Genomic DNA, 23,247 nt, shown 5'->3' with positions numbered 1-23,247 from the left:
GATCGTAACACTGGCATGACCTTTCACCTACTGACCCATTGACTTGTACTGTGGAACTCTGGAAGGCGCTGTGCTCGTCATCACTATCACTGATGACAATCGTGTCATCGTCAGCCATCTTGCCGTGGCCGTTAACGTCTGGTGCTCGACTAACACTGGAATCAGGCAGGTGTACCTGCAGGATCTCACACACATATCTGAAAAGCAAAAACAGAAAATGACCTCACTCCACCTGCTTTCACCTTTGCTCTTTAACATAGAAAGATGGAGGCTAACAATCTGTAAGTACACAAACATGGATCTATTTCAAATGTGTACCTGGCTCCGTTACATCCACTGACGTCCACCACCTCCCCAGGAAAGAACCGGTCTTTGACAAAAGTATAGACGTCCTCACAGAGCTCTGTCAGCCTGCAGCATTGGCTCAAAGCAGCAAGGTGGAGCAGAGGCACCACCAAAGACTGAGGGAAGCTCTCCAGACTCTGCCTTGCCCGCCGCTCACTCTCCACTGCCTCAAGATAAGTGAGTCCCGCTCGCCCCGTCAGAGCACAGCTCCACACCAAGCTGTTACACAGAATGGTCCTCTCAAAGAACTCACTGAGGAAGAGGAGGGTCACAATCAGATATTAATGCGCACACAGCCTCTTTATATTCAAGTCCAGTTTCTAGAAACTCCAAGAATGTTTACATACACACATCAAGTATCTCTCATCTCGTTCACTGTCCTGTATGACATTCAGAACTTATCCAAAGACCAGAACCCTGCAGACAGTTCTCTATAAGGCAGGATTGACAAATATGACCCCCATCATATGCTGGTCGAAATTATTTTAAAGTTTTTCCTCACACAGTTATTTTATTTATTTGGCTGTCAACTGCTGTTCAGTCAGTTACTGATCCCAGTACCAACTCCACCAATGGACTCCAGCAGGTGATGGCTGTCCTCGTTTTGTTCTGTAGGCTTGGTAGGTTCACTGCAAAGGAGCACGAATGGATCGGTTTTCACCTGATTCAGGTCTTGGTTAGAGTGGCATTTCAAGTCACACCAAATCTACAGTTCAAAACAAGGAGTAACACCATCAGCTGCAGACCAAGACAGTCCAGTGCAGAGCAATCAGGACCAACATCCAGGACCACTGAAACAACCTGAGCCCTGTACTACAAAGCGAGTTCAACATACACAGGTCCAGTTCTTTGGATTCACTTTGCTAACACGTGCCATCAGAACACGCAGCTACATGAGGGTGGTGATCAGCTGACTAAGCTATCCCAGGGTTTCTCTGCTCGTTCATGTGAAAGGGGTGGAAGGAAACATCTAACCAGTCACTTTCATGGATAAGTACGCTGGCAGCAGAATGACTGATTTTACAGAGAATGATAAAACTATACTATGAGAAAAACAAGGGATGAAAAACATAATATGGACTGAAACAACAGCTGCTGCAGAAGAGTGAGAGTGATGTAAGAGTATGTGTGAGAGTGAAAGTACTGCACAGAATGAAGGGTGACTGGAAAAGAACCTTCTATAGTGATCAAATCTAAACTGGTGACTGTGTAGGTTAACAGTTTCACGATGAGCCTCGCTCCCTTGTTATTTAATCACAAATGAAGGGAGGAAGTATTTAATAGAATCCGTTTGTCTGCCTGTTTTTATAGCAGTGTAGCCTCCACAGTTTGAGATAGTTTTAAATTTCGTGTGACGGTAAAAACCAATAACAGTTCAAGCTGATTTCATGTTCTTCTTCTTCTTCTTGTCCTTAGCGGGCGACCAGCGGCGGTGGTCTGCCGCGCAACCAGTACGCTGCTGTAGGTGCCGCAGGTTCTTTTGCTTGACCCACGATTATCTTCCACGCTTTTCGATCTAAGGCGATGGTTCTTGCCTGCTCGAGGTCAAGTCGAAGGGCCTTCAAATCATCCTGGATTTATTTCATCCATGTCTTCTTTGGTGCATTTCGATGCACCCTCCGATCGGTGGGGCGGGTCAACCAGAGTAGGCCATGGGGGTAGCGGCTCGGGTCCATTTGACAAATGTGGCCAAACCAACGGAGTCGGCGGCGCTGGATTAGGTCGCCGATCGTCGGTTGGCTGCCGCAGCTGGTGAGGATGGTGTCATTCGAATGACGGTCGCGAAGGGAAACGCCGAGAATGCATCTAAGGCAACGCATTTGGAAAACTTCGAGCTTGCTCAGGTCGTGTTTGAGCATTGTCCACGTCTCTGCGCCGTAAAGTAGAATGGGCAGGATCAGGGTTCGGTAAAGGCGGATCTTTGTCGCCAATGAGATGTTGTTCTTCTTCCAGACGCACCAGCGCAGGGAGGCGAATGCTGCCGCCGCCTGCCCAATTCTGGAGCGTATCTCCGCTGATGATGCCACTTTCTTCGCAAATGATAATGACGACACCAGATATACATGAGGACAGCATTATTAGACCCAAAGTGTTAATGAGCTGTTAACAGATTATTAAACAGATTTTAACACAGCTCTGCCAAACATTCGGTTCAGCACTTTGTTGAAGCAAGTGAGTAATGTTCACTTTGTCCTTCTGCAGGCAGTTCTTCACCTGGAGGGAAGGGGATTGTTGTATCGTCGTTTTTTAGGGTCGTCGTCATTTTGGAAGACAAAGCGTCGACACAGACCCGCTTTGGCTGTCTTTCAAAATCTTCTCCCATCATTCTCTCTTCTTGATTCCTCCCACCTTAAGAAGATTTCCAGCTCTGATCTCTCCACAGTATAATACTCCCACCACCGTGTTTCACTGTGGAGGCTGGGTTCTGTGGGTTGTATGCATCTCTCTTCAGTCAACAAGCATAAACAGGTCTTCTCCAAAAAGCTCTAGTTTCACATCATCTGCCGAAAGGAAGCACTTCCAGTAACATAATCTTTCTGGAACCTCAACCTGAAATGTTTATATTATGTTGGAATCTGAAGATCCCCATTTTAATTTGACTTTAAAAGCACTGAGCATTACATTAATTGCTAAACATTTATACATTTTTCAGAGTACTAATAAGATTGACCCTGGTGGTTTTCTGAAATAATTTGTGTGCAAAAAAAAAAAAAAAAAAAGCTTTCTCTAGAAAACCAGCATGTTTAGAAGTTCTATGTCATGGCCAAGTCAGTCATCTGATCTCAGCCCAACAGAGCATACTTCTCCATTATTAAATACAAAACTGAATGCAGAATAACCCACAAGCAGCAACTGAAAGTGGCTGCAGTAAAGGTCTAGCACACCGATGCAAAGGAGGAAACTGGTTGTAGACTTCAGGCAGACACTGAATATTACATGAATTTACTATGTAGAGCCAAAACACAACAGTCGCCTCAAGACACTTTAGATTTTAAGTTAAAGACTCCACAACAACTGCAAGTGTGCACTTCAACATGATATCGATTGATTTACAAAAGGCTGTGGTGGTGTACAGAAAGAAAGAAATAGATAAAAAGTGTCTTTGTCCCAAACATTAGGGAACCATAGGTTTCCAAAGTGCTATACCTCAGGAAGTACTGAAGCATCTTCGAAGCACAGAAAGCTCCAGGGTTAACAGTAAAGTTATCCGGATAATTCAACCTTCTGCTTTGTAGTACAGGCTTGTACAGTACAGACTAACTGTTATGAAGCAGGCAAACATCCAAAATAAGACTGAGGGTGGTATCCCTTACTAAAGCCAATGCAACGTTGTCTCAGACAAATGAAAAATATATATTAAAATCCAAAATTGCAAAATGTAGCAGGAGAGACTGGCCAAGTAAGTTTCTTTAGTAAACTCTGTTTCTTTCTAGTTTGTAAATCTAACACATTTTAATAATCTACTTAGTTAGTTCCTCCTACGCCGGGCAGCGCATCGCTACTTGATCTACTTGATTAAAACGAATCAAATGATCTGATTAGCTGCCAGAAAGGGAGAACAGTTCCCAACAAACTAAATCTGATCTAAAACTGAGTGAACATTTGTACAGAGAGCGTAATAAACACAAATGATACAGGTTACGGGTGTGCCATCAGTTGCATATGTGGACAGGTATATTTGCTCCTTCTTTAGTGTAATTTTACATTCTTTGTATGTTCTTGTTTTACTTGAACTTAATTTTCCTGATCGTCTCTCTAGGCTACAACATCCCCCCCCCCCCAAAAAAAAACGCACATTTGGAAGCCCAAGCTTGCCTTTATCAATTATGCAACATCTGTTAACTGCCTTGTAGTCACTTTGGGGTTTCAGTGCGAAGACGTCCACAGAATGTGAACCTCTTTTTGAACCATACTTGGCTTTTTAACTTTTAACTAGAGGCAGTTAAAATATTAGGAACTGTTCAATACGTAGGAACGAGGGATACAAATATGCAGGCGCTAATCTTAGAAAACAAACCAGCAGATCCATCAATCATAATAATTATATGCACAAGTAATTTTCAGTTTTGTCAATGTCATAACAAAGGCTCCTCTAAGACCTGTACAGTATGCCAGTATGAATAATGCTCAGAAATACAAGTGTGCATGGAAATGTAGTGAGTGATTACACCATGTTAACTTCATCAAATGAAAAATTAGTACAATCTGCACATATTTCAACTCTCTGCCAAAACAAGTAAGCGTGTCTCTATATAAAAAAAGAGAAACAAAGTGAAAAGTTTGTCTTACTTGAATATAAATTTGAGGTGTGCCACCTTTTGTTTTACACCGTTTTTATTGCTAAAGCTGTCAGAAAAAACAACAGTTGTGACGTATCGTGTCATATTTGCCCGAGTTTCTTAAGACTGACGTCGAGTTTAGCGGAACTGTAACTTCAGTTTGGAGTAAAAACAGAGAACTTCTGTGATTTTTTTTCCCCTCGGGAAAATGACCGAGTAAGTTTGCAAACTTCATGTGTGCTCTTAAAAAGCACTCTTAGTGCGCTGGACCTCAGCAGGTGGGTGCAACAGACCTACACTATGAACGGATACCGAGCCTCACCACATCAAGCTAACTGCTAAAACTAGCTGAGCTAACCGCCGGCTCACTGACAGCTTCAGTGTTAGCTTACCCAGCTAACCCACTTTAGCTTCAGTTGGCTAACTGACTTGGATAACATTACACCTGCCAAATCCCACCTTCAAACCCGACTACCTGCTTTAACCTACGTTTTAATGGCGCGGGAGAAGGGGGGCATGCATCCCCCCGCCCGAGCCCATAAAAGTTTTTTGTTTTGTTTTTTCAGGACAAAGTTGTTTTTTGTTCATCTTGTTTGGAAGTTTGCTAAGCACCAACTGTCAATGAAACATCGTTCAAACTTCAGTTCAAGTGACTCTTTAAAGGACCCTCCAGGTGAGACAAGTGGCTGTAAAGTACTTACTCGTAGGTCCTGAAGATTTCGTGCGTGATTTTACAGAGAAACACCTCCTCGTCTGGTCGTAGGTCCGCCGGGGGTTTCTGTCGGATGAAGGGTTTTCTGTGGAGAAGCGGCATCTTTCAGCTCCGCTTCCACCGGCCGCACTTAGAAAATAAGAAGGAAACTGGATCACAATATCCGAATATCAGACGTAAACTCTGACCAAACACTTCAAAGTAAAGTAAACCCGGAACCCAGACTGTGAACGCGGCGGAGATTAACCGAGTGGTAGGAGACAACAGGAGGTGAGCGGGTCTTTTGTTAGACGCGCTGATAATCTGACCACATGGAAGTGTACTCCTCACCGTGTAAATCGACACACTCAACTCTTAGAGAGTAAAATAAAAATCACAAAGCCCACATCCACTCGCTCCTAGTGGAGAACAGCTAAAAACACGTTTCTGGTGGTCTTTACCGAGTTGTGTAACAAAGAAGCGATAATACGCCGTCCAATCTGAGGAACAAGTCCGGGCTGAAAAGCCGCTCACTGGCGGCTTGTTGACCAAGTTTTCGTGTACTTCACGGACCCACAAAGAGCTGGGAAATATTACGGTTTCGCTTAATCTGCATTCTTCACGAAATTAAAAGTACTAACACCACCATTTAAAATTAGCCTGTTACAAATATAAATACTGCATCTGAAATGTTATTAAAGTAGTACGTAAACATGTAAGTGTTATTATGAAATCAGGAAAATCAGAAGAAAGAACAAATGATGGACACTGAATGAATTATTTCCAAATAGTTCCAAACCACTCTCCCTGACCCACCACACCGTCTCTACTCCACAGTTGTGATTCAGCAGAGCTCCTTCTCCCTCAGACTGATTCTGCTTGGTTCTTTATAAGAACCTTTATAAGACGTCCTCACAGAGCTCTGTCAGCCTGCAGCATTGGCGCAAAGCAGCAAGGTGGAGCAGAGGCACCACCAAAGACTGAGGGAAGCTCTCCAGACTCTGCCTTGCCCGCTGCTCACTCTCCACTGCCTCAAGATAAGTGAGGATATTGGATAGATATTGAATCTGTAAATTCAATATCTCTATAAAGCTGTATAATAACTATGCATTCAGATGATCCCAAAAGGATTTTTGTACTATACATTCATGCAGCTGTATTTCTTAGATTTATAGTGTACATGTAATTTAGTGCACTTTGCATCATTTACACAATGCTAGTCTTACTTTTACTGCTTTTAACTAACTTCATTTTTACATTTCTTTGTTTTTTATCATTCCTATAAATCTCATCGTATAAGGTTCTTACCAGGTGCCTGTGGCACATTTATTTTAACTGTGTTATTTATTTGTTGTTCATTGTAGACTTTACTATTTTTACTCTTTATCACGCTGCTGTAACAGCAGTGGGCTCAATAAAGTATCTGTCTATCTAGTTTTTGGTCTACTGATTCTATTGCTGTTACTGGTTCAAAGGGGGCTGTGATTTACTAATGTGTCAGGGACAACAACTTATTATTATTTTTACCTACTTTTTTCTCATTTGTTATTATTTGCCGTATAGAAAAGTATTAATTACAAAGAGCCCAGTGACACAGACACAAAATGTGTTTTTTTTTTCAAACAAATGACTTTTATCCAAGCCTTTACATTTATTAAATGTACAGTTTAACAAAGAAAAACATACTTAAAATGGGGAAAAAGAAAAAAATGTAAAATAGCACATTGTTAAGATGTCCTTGACAGTGTCTCACCATATTTTCGATGTATATAAATCACCATGGCTGCATAGTAACATAAGTGTTGGGAGATAAACACAGTGCATAGAAACATAGAAAACGTATAAAAATGGCAGCCTGTGCGGCTGAGCAGCTGAAATTCTACCAAGAATATTTACTTCAGAATTATAGCAATGAACTATGATTAAAGCAATAAAGCAAATACTCATAAAAACAAAAACTGGAACTAAACTAAACTCCAGAACATGATCAGAACATGCAACAGCAAGTAAGAGAAAACCGCTTACTAAAACATTAAAAGACTTTGTTTCTGAATTGGTTTGCTTCACCCAAATGCACCATCCAGAGTCTTGGTGGGAGGGTTTTCCTGTCTTCCTCAAAGGCTGTTGGTCCGCTGACCTGCCATGTTCCAACTGCCAACCAACCAGGCTTTATGAAAAGCCCCCCCCCCCCACCACCACCTCCTTTCCGCAGCTACACAGAGCCGCAGATTGGAGGCTCGCGTCATCATGGTTAATTCCTCGCATTAGTTCCCGGAAGTCGGCAAAATGCGCATAAGTTTGACATGCACGTGTAAAAGGTTAGATGTATGTTATCAGCACACTTAGATCATATGAATTTGTGAATGAAAACATAGTAGTGGATTATCCACAGAAAATTAGTAGTGTTTTAAACAGAAGACAGGTTAGGCTAAGAAACATATTATTAACCAGGAATACCAACAATATTAAATCAGAAAAATGGGCTTCAAAACTTAGTTTTACTGGGCTGACCAAGTGAAATACTAGCTAAGTAAGACATTATGTAGCTGTCTGATCTGTTATACACTGGTATGTGACCTAGTATGATAAAAAATGATAACTGCACAAAAATCAGGGGAAAAACTGTATTTTTGTGACATACAGCTATAAATAAAGATTAGAAGAGCAAATGTAGGACGTTTTGTTAACAGTGCTTTTGTGGTCCTGATGATTATTAGCATCTGTTTTCTCTTACAGTTTTAAACAACTGTACTACACTAATCTGACAATACACTAGTACAATATTAGTATATATTGATTACACAGTTTCATAGTAACTGATGACACTTGTCAAATATCATCAACCACGCCTCACGTCCTGATGCACTTACCTATCCCAAGCTTGTACAGGTGTGGGCAGCACTTTCTGTCTTTTCTCTCTTCTAACTCTGTCAGCACAAGAACCACAGGAGGATTCAGGCTGGAAATTGCACTGAGACAGCACCCTGAAACTCATCTCCCTGAATGCTTCTGCTGCTGCCGCCCATTTCCCTGTTTTTGTTGGTGTTGTTCACTTTCTTGCGTGTATGTCATGGCCTTTCTGCTCGCTGGGTGTATGGTCCTTTACACTATATATGAATTAATTCAATTCAAAATTTAGTTTATTTGAATTCATATCAGTTTTGTTTTATTTATATAGTGCCAAATCACAAAAACAATCAGGATTGAACTTTACTGTTATTTCACATGTATAAATACAGGGTAAGAAATACAGTTTGCATCTAATCAGAAGTGCAAGAGCAGTAAGTGCAATAGGAGCAGATTATATACAGATAAGTTAAGTAGAGACCAAATATACAGATGAAGTGCAGGAAAATGTACAGATGTAATGTTGTATATATATGTATATGTATATACAGAGGATCTCTATAGCATACAGATGTTCTGTATTGCTGTTCAGAGCTCTACAGCAGTGGAAGCGTAGAGCTCTGACAGACTATAATAGTGAACAGTGTGGGCACTATAACAGAGACTATGTTACGTCAGTGTCCTAAACTATAGCAGTAACCAATGTGAGCATATGGTGAATGTTGAGAATGAATGACAGTCATGATCATGGTCACTGGGAGGGATGGGGGGAGGAGGAGTGTAGAAGGGTTAAGTGAGTGTGGATGGAAAGGTTTAGCAGAGTTCAGTACGGTGACAGCTGTGGGGAAGAAGCTGTTCCTAAACCTGCTGGTTTTACTGGTTTCTTATTGGTTTCACTCTGGGAGTTGCCGCCACCTCTAAGCAGCAACATATCAAAGACATTATATTCTGCAAATGAATCGTATGCATGTCAAATGTTTGTGCATGTGCGAGGTATTTCCCATCTTTGTTGTGAACACTCTTGGGGTCGTTAGTCAAAACAAGTAATATATTACACATATTACACAGAAGACTTTTCTTAAAAGTAATTCGTTACTCTACTTGTTACTTGATAAAAAAGCTGAAACACACTGTCTCGCAATTACTTACCTCATTTTACCTTTCGTCATTTAAAAATAAAATAAAAGTAATATCCATATCAATGCTGTAGACAATCTTTTCTTTCTCCGGCACACAAACTGAAATCCACTGATTGTAGCACAAGTGCAAATGAACCAATCGATCAAGAGGGATCGATATGCATGCAGACTAACAATTCAACTAAAGGTTGAACTACTGGGTACTACTCCGCACATTGACCTGGAAAAACTCATTCACGCATTCGTGACTTCCAGGTTGGACTACTGCAACTCTCTTTACATTGGCCTTTCCTCCACCCTTCTCGTTAGATTGCAGACCGTCCAGAATGCAGCGGCACGCCTTTTGACAGGTAGCAGGAAGTTTTCTTCCATCACTCCTGTTCTTGCTGGCTTGCACTGGCTCCCAATTAAATACCGTATTCAATTTAAAATATTACTTTTCACCTACAAAACCATTAATAACTTGGCGCCGAGCTACCTCAATGAGCTTCTCAGGTTACATACTCCTGTCAGAGCACTTAGATCCGCTGCCCAAATTCTTCTGGAGCAACCTCGTTCTCGGCTGAAGTCTCGTGGTGACCGCGTGTTTGCTGTAGCTGCCCCGGTCTTATGGAACAACCTTCCTGTTGCTATCCGGGCGTCTGACTCTATGCCACTGTTTAAATCACGGCTGAAGACTTATTTGTTTAATCTTGCCTTTCCACCTAGTTAACACTTGGTGTGCGTTGTACATTTTTATCCGTTATGCTTGTGAACTACTTTTATATCTTATGATTGTCAAGGTTTTTATAATTGATACGTGCCAGGTCCTTTCTCTTTTCCCTCCCATCTCCCTTTTCCTATTTTATTTTTGTCAAGCACCTTGGTATACCCTTGGTTTTTTAGTGTGCTTTATAAATAAAGTTTATTATTATTATTATTATTACTCAAATCCCATTTGTACCTCAAGGCGCTTTATATTGTAAGGTAAAGACCCTACAATAATACAGAGAAAACCTTAACAATCATATGACCACCTATGAGGATGCGTTTTGGCAACAGTGGGAAGAAAAAGCTCCCTTTTAACAGGAAGAAACCTCTGGCAGAACCAGGCTCTGGGTGGGGAGGCCATTGCTTCGACTGGTTTGGGGTGTGTGGACAGGACAGAGACATACAGTGAAAGAGAGCCAGAGATGAATAAAAACTAATGATCAAATCCAGAGGTGTCATCGGACCTCCCACGGACACGGACGGAGGAGGGGCCAAAGGGCTGGAGTCCAGGTGAGACGGAGGTTGCTTTGGAGATGAGGAATTGGTGTTGGCTCAGTGCGGTGCAGTACCACTTCCTGTTTCGGTTACAACACACAGTGGTGTTTTCATATAGTTTATCTGTGTACTCAATTTAATACAAAACTTAACGGTAACGTCTTATTTCATAGTCTAATCTTCACTGTATCTTTAGGTATAGGCTAGTCTACATGGGGCCCACATGAGTTTTACATGGAAAACACACTGTGGGTTACCCAAAGAGTGAAGGTTAAACAGCAAACCCAGTGGAAGAATATAGAGGGGTGGAGAGATGTACAGGAAACCAGTGCTTACTCACCAGTTTCAGATCCAGGAAACTCGACCGAGGAGCGGGAGAGGGTGAGGGACTCAACTGAGAGCTACAACACCTGAAGACTTGCTTCAGGGCTGTCCAGAGCCTCCCAGCACCATTGTAGAGGTGTGAGGAGGTTACTCTGACCTGCTGTCCTGTTCTATGTAGCTGCGTCATCTTCCCCCACAGGAGCAGCGACATCGTGGGTTCCACCATGTGGATCGAATTTGATGAAACCTCCAATTTATATCATAAATCTAGGATGTATCAGGCCAAGGTGTTGTTGCCGCTGCTGTGCCCTCTGACTCCTTTCTGTTCTCCACAGCATTCGTAATCTGTTTAGTATGGCTGCTGGCACAAGGGGTAGAGTGGGTCGTTTACCAATCAGAAAGTTGGTGGTTCACTTTGAGATTACCAGTTTCTCTCTATATCTTGGGTGCAAATCTCGTATCAGAAAAGTCATTCTGCTCTACTTGATGCATGCTCAATCATCCATGTAAGCAAATCCCCAAAAGTTGATTGTGTTCATCTGTTCAAAACGCTACGTCCAGATGAACAGAATCAACTTTTGGGGATTCTGCTCTACTCTTACTGCAATTGTCAGATCAGTGACACATGTCCCCACAACACTAGCCTTTCTTACTGTTTTTATACACACAGCTAATTTTTCTACACGTGCTTCAGTGCTAAAGAAATTTTGGTTCTGTTGATGACATTTCATCTGTCACTTTCCTGAATACTGTCCAGCACTGAATTAGCTTTTACTTCAGACTCAAATATGTACAAAAGAGCAATAATAAGTGAAGCTTAACTAAGTGAGAGTAATACTGTATGCCAGCTGCATACACTGCAGTAATGTGTGCATCCATCAACCACTTTATTAGGTACACTTACACCGCATTTTGCCTTCAGAGCTGCTGTAGTTTGTCTTTGCAGAATTTCAGCTTGTTGCTGGAATCGTTCCTTAGAGATTTTGTTCCATATTGACACAACAGCATCACACTGTTTGTCAGATTTGTTGTCTGCTCATCCCAATGGTGCTCTACTGGACTGTGGAAGTCACTGGAGTACAGCATTTTTCCAATCTTTTCTTGTTCAGTTTCAGTGAGTCATTGTGAACTGTAGCCTCAGTTTTCTGGACCTGGCTAAAGGAGTGACACCTCTTGTGGTCTTCTGCTGTTGTAGCCCATGTGTTGTGCGTTTATAGATGTTCTTCTCTCTTTTGTAACTAGTGGTTGATTGAGTTAGTGTTGCCTTCCTGTCAGCCTCTGACCTCGGACATCAACAAGGTATTTTCACTCAGAGAACTGCCACTCTCTGCATCTCTCTTTTTTAAGCCAGTGTCTGTAAACCCTAAAGATGGTTGTGTGGGAAAATTCTGGTAGATTACAGTTTTTCTCAATCAATATGGCACAGTTCTCACAGAAAAGTGATGCTTATCACTTTAATGAATGTCCTCAAAACAGTTATGCCTTTTTTCATAACACAAAGTGACCTGTGCAAAAGACCCCATTTGCTTTGACAATGTGTTACTGGCGTTGCTCCCTCATACATAGATTATACATAGATAGTACAAAAGTACAAACTGTTTTGATGAGTTATGAGAGCCAAGTGATAAGTGCATAAACACAGTAACAAATATATTTAGTAATGAAGTCAGTTAGCTTAGCTTATGAGACATCTGCTTATATCTTACTGAATTAACCATGGCAATTAATATTGAGGCTCCTCCACTTGCTGAGTCCCACTTAAAAAATAAGAAACAGAAAAAGCACACAAGGAAAAGATGTTTTTGAGTATTCCGGTGCAGCTCAGAAGGTGACAATAATACAAATGTCATAAAACCCCACAGATGTCAAGAAGGAGTGAAAAGCGACAGACGGCAGAGGGCAGCACTACACGGAGACCAGTCGGCTAAACAAAAGAAGTGTTCTGGTCCACTTCCGGTTACAGCAGTCCCAAACAAACGCGATTAAGTTGCGGTTTTAAAAGGCAGATTTACAAGTCATATCGTTCTCAAAATGGGTAAGTTGAGGTCGCCTTTTACCCTCACTTTTCCTCCCATGATACCTAAGGTGTTGAGAGACTTTGCGGCGTTTCTCATAATATGTATTTTTATAAAATGTGGAAGTTAGCCTTAGCTGTGAGCTTGGCAGTTTAGCTAACAACCGCCCGGCCGTTGAAGCTTATCTAAGTGACAGAAATATTGCATGCCAGCTACATACACTGCAGTAGCGTGTGTACAGTTTTCCTAAGAACTGGAGTGGATATGTGTTAATCTCAAGCTCACGCAACGTGTACGTGTGAGTGGGGGGTCTTGTTGTTGTGTCCTGTCTCTGCTGCTGTGTTGCATGGGAGGCTTAACTCACTCAGAAATAAGACGCGCAGTTATCCCACTGAAACCGAGAGCAGAGCGATACCTGACAGTAATGTCTGTGTTTATAATTACATTCATTTTGACAACATCTCCAACACCACTGGCTGGATTGCAGCGCCAAACCACGAGAGAGCATCCATTGTGTTTTATAGTAGACAATCAGTCATTAAGCTCTATACACACTTTCTATGTACAAGTTTGAACCAAAGATTTTAGAGTCATCACTCCAATAGACATGTCGCTCCTTTTTTTTTGTTTAAAGTTCAGTTCTTGTGTAATTTGGTCTACCTTTTCTTCCTGTTTCCTTTCCTTAAAAATTGCTTCATGACAGCAAACCCTCTGCTGTGACCATTTCTGATCAGGCTTCAGCAAACGAGAGAGAGATCGATTGAAGGGTCAGATGCTCTCTCAGGTTCTGCGTCCTGCAGAATTTTTTTTCCCCATTTCTTAAGAAAAAGACTTTGTTTGTAGGCCTGCTATTTTTTTTTAACCCTCTGCTTTTTACCCCTCAGCTGTAAAAAGCTGACGGGGTATCTTTATCCCCCTGCTGGGCCAGGGTCGACACCCAAGTTTGCGGATGTGATAACTGAAGAAATGTTCAAATTCATACCATAGGTCTAACATTGAAAATCTCACATGTGTTGAAATCTTAGTGATCTCAACCTCAAGGTCAGATGTCAAACTTTATTAAAAAATCTTGTGAGTATGATAACTGAAGAAAGACGGCATCTTGGATTTTTGAAATTGATACCACAGGTGCATCTGCTCAGTAGATGATCCAAGATGTCGCTGCAGATGGAGCCTCAGTGCTTTGTGTTCTCATGCTTTGCATGTTTCTGTGTTTTTTGCTCCGTCTTTTGCTGTTATCCTCCCATCATTTTACCAGAGAGGAACTCTTAAACATTGGACAGTCCTCTCTACGTATATTTTCCCTGGTTTTCATCCACGCAGACAACCTAACCATGATTCTGATTGGAGGTGCAGTGGTGCTCTGTGGGATTTGCCTTTGACTTTGGAGTGGGCTGTATGATGACCTAAAGTCACATACACACAACACAGTAAGAACCACTTGGATCTGAACCTGCTCAAGACTGTGGAGATGACAGTGGACCTTTAGAGAAACCCCCCCCCCCACTCTCGCCATCTTCAACAGTACTGTGGACCCACTGTGGATTGCCTTAGATTCCTAGGATCCATCTTTTCATGGGCAGTACAATATTCTTCACATACACTGTGTCTGGAAGAAGGCCCAACAGGTTGCACTTCCTCAGGAAGTTCAACCTGTCACAGGAGCTACCCATCATCATCCAGTCTGTCCCTTAGAAACATTAAGGCAATCACCCAGGACCAACAATCTTACTCAATCTTTTTTTTTTTTGAGATATAATCATTATTCTTTCAAAAATCATAATAATAACAAAATATTTTCAATAACACAAGAATTACAAAATAAAACTACTTTTCATTTGCATGTGGAGAGTAAATGAACACAAGGATCAAGCTGTCTGGAACACCTGAAAGTTCAGTAAAGCTGCTGAATCTCAGGTTAATTTTTAAAGAGACTTACTATTGTGTGTATTGTGTTGGTGTATAAAACGTTTATACACTCACTGGTTACATCTCGTGTTGCTGACAACATGAGGAACAGAGAAATTACACTTTATTAATCCTGTTTGTGGCGGTGGGCCACAAATAATACATTTTAAGGTAGGCAGAAAGGGCCATGATTGGTCCCCGGGCCAGACTTTTTGGACATGCCTGTTTTAAATGAACTTTATACCACCACAAAGCTAAAAGAAAGTTTACAGCTCAATTTTTAAGTTTCAAGCATCCTGATTGTTTGAAAATACTGTACTATAGTATTGATGCTTGCACACTTCACAATGGTTTTGTATGCTTGCAGCTGTGGCCGTGAGTTCAACATGTCCAGGGCTGTACTGTGGCAGGATGATGGTCAACGGCTCAGTGGAGGGAGAATGTGGTGTGAGTACTAAACATTAGTTGTTGCTGATGTGCTGTTGGATAGACAGTATGTGGATGTATGTCTAACTTTGCGCCTTGCATCATAAAAGAGAGAGCGGCTCATAATAATTCAGGTTTTCATATTGAGATCCAGTCATTGTGGTGTAGCAGACTGTTCTGAGGAAATTTGGAAGTGCTCATCCTGCTTGTTCGAGTTGTGAGCCAGTGGAGCCTATCACAGCCTGGACTAACTGTAGGAACAGTGCAGAGGGACAGACAGCCATTAATTCAGAGACATGAATTGACATGTGGCAGGAAGCTGGAGAAGCCAAACTCTCACAGGCACAGAGAGAACATGCCGTCTCCACTTAGAAAGGTCATAACTAGCCAGCACTTAAGAAATGCTCATTACTCTACCAGTGTTCAGTTAAAATAACCAGTGTAAAATAGATAATGAATCATTTTTTCCTCCCACGCGCTGCAAATGCATCATTAATCCCCCCTCCCAACTGGAAAATTTTCCACCTGGCGCACTGTGCTGAGCATGCGTCTTTATATTCTACCAGTTAGGGAAAAATATGGTGACAGACGAGCGAGTGAATGAGACTCGCTGTAGACTCGTTTTCACAAGGATGATGCAGAACGAAATGCAGTAATTCGCAAAACATGCTGTAAAACTATTGCAGCAAAAGGCAGCAGTACCACGAAATTATTCCACCAGCTGAAAGTCATCCACTGCAAAATGAAGAGTGTTTCAAACTCTGCATGTCGACGTCTCCCCACACACCAAAGAAAGCGTTAAATAAACCAGCTGTGACACCTGCGACTGTTCCTGGTCAGTCGTTTTTATGGTCACTGTCTGGACTTTTGTTCCTGTAATCTGAGGTCATCACGTTTTTAATTTTACTACTTTTATATGTTATAAGCACAAAGGAGTAACTGTAATTGTTAAGTTGTAAAGTTCAGTTGTTCTGTTTTCTCTCATAAACTGATACTGATGGTTAAAAATGGTTAAAATAAAACATTTTGAATTCATTCAGATTTTTTGTATTCAAAGTATTAAAAATGCATGAATGGTGGATTTGAATGAATATAGCAGCGCAGTTAAATGAAAGACAACTTTAAGAGTGGATTTGGATGAGATTAAGATTTTTCTCACAATAATGTGTTTTGGCAGGTTTGTCCTCGAGGAGAGCGGGCCAACATGCAGAAAGTGTGTGAGCGCTGCATCGAGTCTCCTGAGATCTATGACTGGCTCTATCTGGGGTTTATGGCCATGTTGCCTCTTGTGTTGCACTGGTTCTTTATTGAATGGTACTCTGGAAAGAAGAGGTGAGACTGAGTTCCAAAGCTGCTGCTGTACAGAGGAAGTTACTTCTGTGTGAAATGACCAAAGTGATCATGTCCACTTATAAGTCATATTGCATAACTTCAAACTTAATGAAGAGTTTATATAATGAACACTCAGTGGCACTTCTGGTCTAATGTGTAATTAATATTGTAAACATATCTATAAAACACATCTCTAAAGGCCAAACATGAAATATTACTATATAAAATAGCAAATGTAAAGAATATGTAAACTGTAGCAGTAATATACTTTTCCTATTAAGTGAAATAGAAATTTGAATTACAGCATTCAGACTTATGCAATAAACTGCTGTCCTAACCTTTGCTTATATGAAAACATGTAACTGAAAAAAGGCAAATAAGCAGTTTAAGCCTACCAGACGTAGGCTTAAACTAAATACCAGACGTACCTGAAAGGTTAAACTGTGGCAGCAGTAAGGCTTATGACTAACACAAACACTCCATCTTATAACTGTAGCATTATGAGAAAGTCATTATGAAACAATAAATAGAAAACACTTCAAATAAAGATGAACACAGGGCTAACGTGACCCCGCCCCCGCCCCCGCCCGGTCAGCATCTACTCAGCTTTAACATCGCTCTGGCTAGCTTAGCGTTGGCGTTGTCTGTGATGTTCTGTTAGCAGTATCATGCAGTTGTTTCTGTTCTGGATGCAGTTTGAACTTTACTAACATGCTGTCGTCCTTTTGTGCAATAACAACAAAAATAATGTCCACATCTACGCTGCAGACTGTTCCACTATTTTCCTCCTCCAGCTGACTGTAGTGTAAGTGGAAACGATAAGCAGAATCCACAGACGAGCAGACTGATAATTACAAGGTTCTTGATTGCCATCCCTTAAATTTCAGCCCCCTATCTTTGAAATTCTTTCTACAAGCCTTCAATAGTGGAGACCTTACTATTATATTTTCAAACAAATTCAAGTTCTCAGGATTTCATGTTGAACTACACTTTTTTCTATTCCTGTCATAGTGTAATGTTGAATGATATAGCTTAGCTATATCTAGGGAACTACAACTAATTTTAATATTAGACAAAGATAAATCAAGTAAATATAAAATGCACTTTTCAGAGTTGTATGTTGGAGAAGTAATCCCCCCTCCCCACCAGAGACTTTGGACAAAGCAAAAGCATGCTGTGCACTGACAAGAAGAGATCTGAAGTCACATAACATCTGTTGTAAAACTAACATAGCATTTCATAAAAAGAACACATGGCAGCAGTAAAACATGGTGGTGTTACTTTGATGTTCTGGGGCTGTTTGCTGCTTCAGGACCTGGTTGACTTCCTGTAACTGATGGAGTCATCAATTCTGCGCTCTACCAGAAAATCATGGAGGAGAAGCTCAAACACACTTGAACAATGATCAGTAACAAACCACCAAGTCCACCTGTTAATGGCTTAAAAATAAAAAAAATGAAGGTTTTGGACTGGTGTAGTCAGTGTCAGGACTTAAAATAAATTGCTTTGACTTTAAACAGGTCATTCACGCTGAAAAACCCTGCAGTGTAGCTGAATTTAAACAGTTTTGTAAATTTAAATTGTGCTGCTGTTAAGTTGCGGTATGAACTAATTTTTCAGCATCACTCATAAATGTCTAATTTGAAGGTCTTGTTCAGAACATTGATTTGTCTGAATTTGGAAGTAGAAAATAACTAGTTACCCAGGGCTTTATGTCTTTAAGGTTTTCCTGTAGTGTGACAATTTTTGGCTTCATTTCGGTTTTACTTCAACAGTCGCCTTAAGGCACTTTATCTTGTAAGGTAGACCCTACAATAATACATACAGAGAAACACCCAACAATCATATGACCCCCTATGAGCAAGTCGTTTGGCAACAGTGGGAAGGAAAAACTCCCTTTTAACAGGAAGAAACCTCCGGCAGAACCAGGCTCAGGGAGGGGCGGGGCCATCTGCTGTGATTGGTTGGGGTGAGAGAAGAATCAGATAAATGTACCTGTGTATGATTTCTATAGAATCTAAAACTATATGCGGTCTTCTGCTAACACAGCTATATGAAACACGTCTGACTTAGAGAGTATTTGTTCCAAGCACAGAATCCCGTGGAATCCCTTTAGTACTCTTGTCTGTGAGGACAGTGTGTTTTCTTTCTGTCATTTGATCTCATGCTCTTCCTTTGTAGTTCCAGTGCTTTACTACAACATGTGACCGCCATGTTGGAGTGCAGTATGTCAGCTGTGGTCACTCTGCTGGTCACAGAGCCTGTGGGAATGCTCACTATCCGTTCTTGTCGAGTGCAAATGCTTTCAGACTGGTACACGATGCTGTACAACCCAAGTCCAGACTATGTCAACACATTACACTGCACTCAGGAAGCTGTGTACCCACTGTGAGTATTACCAGTAATCATTTTGCCAAATTCTACAATTAACCATAAAACAATAATTCCCAGCACTCCACAGAAGAGGACAAAGGTGTGTTTGCAGCAGGGCATCAAGGCCATACTGTGGGACACTGAGCTCCGTATGTGTCTTAGGGCAAAATTTAAAAAAAGAAAATACAATTACACGTTACATAAGAAAAAGCTTAGTTATGGACAGCAGAACACGGTTCAGGTCAGGCAGGTGGTTCCTCCCAGTCAATCCCTTCAGCCCTCACTGTTGATGCCTACATGAGTGACAGCAGAGAGATGGAGCGCTCTCAAACACCCCCACCAGCAACTTTAAGAAGGCTGGGTACTCTGAACTGTCGTTCGTCAGGAACTGTTCCCTGACCCTGAGGCACAGGGAACAAACTAGGGCTGCACGATTAATCGTTAGAAAATCGCGATCTCGATTCATACTTATGTGCGATCTCATTTCCAAATGACAACGATTTAAATAAAAAAAAGATGACGATTGTACCGCATTTTGATCCGGGACGTAATCTGCATGAAAACAAGCGCTCACGCTTCCTGCTCAACAAATGACAAGGGCGGAGCTTATACCACGTGATACAGAAGCTGGCTGCTAAAATTGGCAGGGAAAAAACAACGGAGAGCACGAGAAAGTGACAGGAGAAAATCCATCCCGGTCAACCACCCAAACATCAATAACGGGAACCTTATACAGCGCTTCCCCGTACCCGTCGACCTCCCGCAGGCACAAAGAAATTACGGAGGCCATCAGTTATCACCTGACCAAAGATATGGCTCCATCAACACTGTGCAAAACGAGGGATTTAGGAGAACGATCAACACCCTAGACAAACGCTACACAGTGCCGTCACGCAACTATTTTTCTATTGTTGCACTACCTGCTCTACAGACGCAGCGTCGAGCAACGGTGGAGACGGAACTACAAGCAGTACAACGTTTTGCGGCAACAACAAAATGAGACATTTGTTGTTTTTATGTTTATTTATTGTTTTTATGTTCAGTCTCAACTGTTACGAAGTTGACGTGCAGTTAATAAGTGCAATAAATATTTATACTGGAAAAGAAAATCGTGAGAGAATCGTGATCTCAATTCTAAGCCAAAAAAATCGTGATTCTCATTTTATGCAAAATCGTGCAGCCCTAGAACAAACCCTGTTATCAACTGGGAAAAAACCTCAACGTACAGGCAGCAAGCTGAGGAGATACCAGCATACCCAGTCTTTATTCAAAAGATTGAGGTTATTTATTGGATCTTAGTGTTTCAGTCAGATGAGTTCTTAGATGGAAGAGGAGATTACTTTTCCTCCTGTTACACTGCAGATCATGACAGGTGGACACATTGATGCTGGGTGATGGAGGCTGGCAGCAGCGTGCTGACAGGAGAAACACTGGGAGGTTCATTCGATATAAAAAGCAGCAGGAGAGTAGCCTCACACTGACCAATGATTTAGGCTACTTTGTTTATTAGACAAGTTGAACAGACACCTGCTGAATGAGTAAACCGATCAACATGCTTCTGATTCTTTATTCTCTTTTTTAACTTTTGTGCAGTTTCCTTCTGAACTGGTGCATAGACTGGTGGGAGGTCATCTCAGGCTTGTCATTCATTCTGTATCTGTTGCATCAGCGTAACACGAACTCCTGAATGTCCTTTTTCTCAGCTACACCATCGTGCTGATCTACTATGCATTTTGCTTGATACTAATGATGATGCTGCGTCCTCTGTTGGTGAAGAAGATGGCGTGTGGTTTGGGCAAATCCGACCGTTTTAAGAGCATCTATGCTGCTCTGTACTTTTTCCCGATCCTCACTGTGCTGCAGGCTATAGGAGGAGGACTGCTCTGTGAGTACCTGGGGGACTCTGCTTCTTAGTTCACACTGTGGTATCATTTTTGTTTTACAGCTTTCATAAGACTATGACTAATGCCCTTTTTGTTTAAATAACTCTGAGTAAAGACGACTGTGTTATTGTTTCAGACTATGCATTCCCCTACATCATCCTGGTCCTGTCTCTTGTCACGTTGGCTGTTTACATGTCTGCCTCTGAGATACAGGTAATTACAGTCACTGCGGTACGGGCATTTCTTATTTCCCAGTTTAACTTTAAAATTGTGATCAAGAAGTTCTTCAATTTGATATGAGATTGGATAATAATTATACTTCTTTACAGTGTTTGTTCATCGACTTGTATAAAGTTAAAACAGCAAAATGACTCCTCCAAACTAATTGTGTGGGCACTAACCATTTAGGAATTACACTAGTTTGGATAAACTCTAGACTGTAGATGGTTGTTGTTGTTGTTGTTGTGTTTTTTTTAAACCCCTTACCTGTAAAAGGCTGATGGGGTATTGTTGCCACCTCAGCGGGCAGGCAGTGTAGACAGACCCCACACAAACATGATAACTTGTGAACAATAGCTAAGTCACTCCCCTGTCACACACACACACACACACACACACACACACGTTCAGGACTCTGTCTGGTTTGCTGTCATTACTGCACGTTTGTTTGCGTTTGGAAGCTGACATATGTGTATGGGTTATTTCTCTTCTCTGTCCACTCTTACCATAACCCATCTCCTTTGAACACAGTCTTTTAAGAATCTGGTTGCCAAGAAGAAACGTCTCATCGTCCTGTTCAGCCACTGGCTGCTGCATGCTTACGGCATCATCTCGATCTCCCGACTGGACAAGCTGGAACAGGACCTGCCGCTGTTGGCCCTCGTGCCAGGACCCGCTCTGTTTTACATCGTCACAGCCAAATTCACTGAGCCCAGCCGCATCCTCTTGGAGGCTGGCAATGGACACTGAGCTGGATTTATCAGGAGTTCAATAAATAACTCTTGAAAAAAACAAGAAGTCACAGCAGGTTGCCCCTGTCCAGTGTGATGTCTTGAAATTGTCTGTTTATTTTTACGCAGAGTTCAAAATCTCAGTCAGTGAGGAGTCGGACTCAAAATGCCAAACGTAGTTTGTTAATTTCTTTAACTCATGAAATATAAGCTCAATAATTCATTCACGTTCAGCTTCAGTTCTCATGTGAAGTGTCTACAGGTCTGACATGACAACGATGTGGTCCCAGAAGTCTGGCGTGTACAGTAAAGTGTATGCACTACTGCTTCGTTAAGTGTGGTAGAAGATTTGATCTTTCCACTGGAGCTGAGCAGCTGTTTCTTAAAGTAAGGTTGAGTTTTGCAGCAACTGCTCAATGATTTCTAAACCGTTAACGGGTCGCTGCTTTTAATGTTAGCCAGGTTTGGAGCTTGAAGTCATTGAGCTTTATTTTAAATTTTGATTGGTGTTAGACTTTCTCCAGAGGAAAATCGCTCCGACAGATATACTTGAAAAGGTTTGTATGCTGACTCCTGTAGCGGGGTTTAATATTTCAGCCTTCACAGGTTTGTGGAGGTGAAAGTGCACTGTATATACTGTACATTGCTTGTAAATATTAGTGTATACAGTATGTTTATCTGCATATACATAATTTAAAACTAAAATTTTGAATGTTATCTTTGTGTTGCTGACTGTATTGATCTTTGTTACCATGAGATTCAACTTTTATTGGTCTCAAACATTTACCTGATATCAACGTGTACACCTGTGTTACTGCAGGTCGATCTGTGTGAGGATGCACTTTAATCTGCAGATCATTTTGCGCACAGTCGTCTGTATAGGCTGTAACATATGTTGTTGTTTCTTTGTAAATGAATAAAGGTGTCAGAAAATGATTTTGCGCAGATCTTTGGTATCATTTTGGCTGACCGCACTCGTCACACGTCCTGTAACCCGGCAGTGCAGGTGGGAAGCTTGTTTTTCTCTCAGATTGTCAGATGACAAACAGGAAGGTTGCTGCATCTGGAAATGTGGAAAAATCCTCAAAAAGACTGTTTCCTGTTGTGACTTCTTCATTTGTATACTGAGCTTTTGCACATACCCACACCAACTGTTTAGAAGAATGCAGCTACAGCAGACCTGAGTGTGTTTGTTTTCTCATCTTACAGTTAATGCAAGTAATGAATTCATCCACAGTAACCACATTTTGGATGGTAGGTAAATACAATAACAGATCTGACTAATACATGAAGATTTTTGTGTCGTCAGTTAGAATGAACAACCTGTCCACATGAGCAGTGTGGCACAGCTCACAAAATTTTAATCAGAATTTACGCTCCTGTAAATCGTATCACATCAACCATAACTTTGTGGGCATGTGTGTGAAGACAAACTACAGCAAAGGAACAAAAGCTGGGACAAAAAGAACATTGCGTATCATCAAAAAGG

General features: G+C 41.4%; 2 protein-coding genes across 6 annotated transcripts in view; one reads left to right on the top strand and one right to left on the bottom strand.

Annotated features, from left to right (window-relative positions):
- baz1a (bromodomain adjacent to zinc finger domain, 1A) overlaps positions 1-6,009 on the bottom strand; it is a 40,658-nt gene extending 34,649 nt beyond the window's left edge. Inside the window, exons 1-4 of one of the 4 annotated variants that reach the window (XM_084914351.1) lie at positions 5,668-6,009; positions 5,327-5,466; positions 319-597; positions 36-197 (exon numbers count right to left, since the gene is read on the bottom strand). In XM_084914351.1, coding sequence (XP_084770477.1) covers positions 36-197; positions 319-597; positions 5,327-5,439 — 554 coding nt within the window. In that variant the 5' untranslated portion in view covers positions 5,440-5,466; positions 5,668-6,009. Of the gene's footprint in view, positions 1-35; positions 198-318; positions 598-5,326 lie in introns of all 4 variants that reach the window. The other 3 variants (XM_084914350.1, XM_084914353.1, XM_084914349.1) reach the window with 3 other exon arrangements.
- A 6,768-nt stretch (positions 6,010-12,777) lies between these two features.
- jkamp (jnk1/mapk8 associated membrane protein) lies at positions 12,778-22,694 on the top strand. 2 transcript variants are annotated; one of them, XM_084914764.1, is made up of 7 exons: positions 12,778-12,906; positions 15,162-15,241; positions 16,398-16,552; positions 18,734-18,940; positions 20,629-20,810; positions 20,945-21,021; positions 21,559-22,694. In XM_084914764.1, exons 1-7 carry the CDS (start codon positions 12,903-12,905, stop codon positions 21,775-21,777), a joined length of 924 nt encoding a protein of 307 aa, XP_084770890.1. In that variant the 5' UTR covers positions 12,778-12,902; the 3' UTR covers positions 21,778-22,694. The 2 variants fall into 2 exon arrangements, with proteins under 2 accessions (XP_084770890.1, XP_084770888.1); XM_084914762.1 differs by lacking the exon at positions 12,778-12,906 and having other exon boundaries at positions 15,152-15,241.
- The last annotated feature ends 553 nt before the right edge of the window (positions 22,695-23,247 follow it).

The sequence above is a fragment of the Perissodus microlepis genome, chromosome 19 (assembly GCF_051167445.1).
Source record: "Perissodus microlepis isolate ML-2025 ecotype Zambia chromosome 19, ASM5116744v1, whole genome shotgun sequence".
Lineage (NCBI taxonomy): Eukaryota > Metazoa > Chordata > Actinopteri > Cichliformes > Cichlidae > Perissodus > Perissodus microlepis.
Note: the sequence above shows the minus strand (reverse complement) of the source record. Positions and strands in the feature narration are given on the sequence as shown.

Excerpts from the sequence above, each read along its gene's own strand:
- jkamp (XM_084914762.1), top strand. The coding sequence starts at position 15,152 with ATGCTTGCAGCTGTGGCCGTGAGTTCAACATGTCCAGGGCTGTACTGT. Across the intron at positions 16,553-18,733 it reads TGGTACTCTGGAAAGAAGAG|TTCCAGTGCTTTACTACAAC; the intron begins GTGAGACTGAGT and ends CTTCCTTTGTAG. Across the intron at positions 21,022-21,558 it reads TGTCTGCCTCTGAGATACAG|TCTTTTAAGAATCTGGTTGC; the intron begins GTAATTACAGTC and ends CTTTGAACACAG.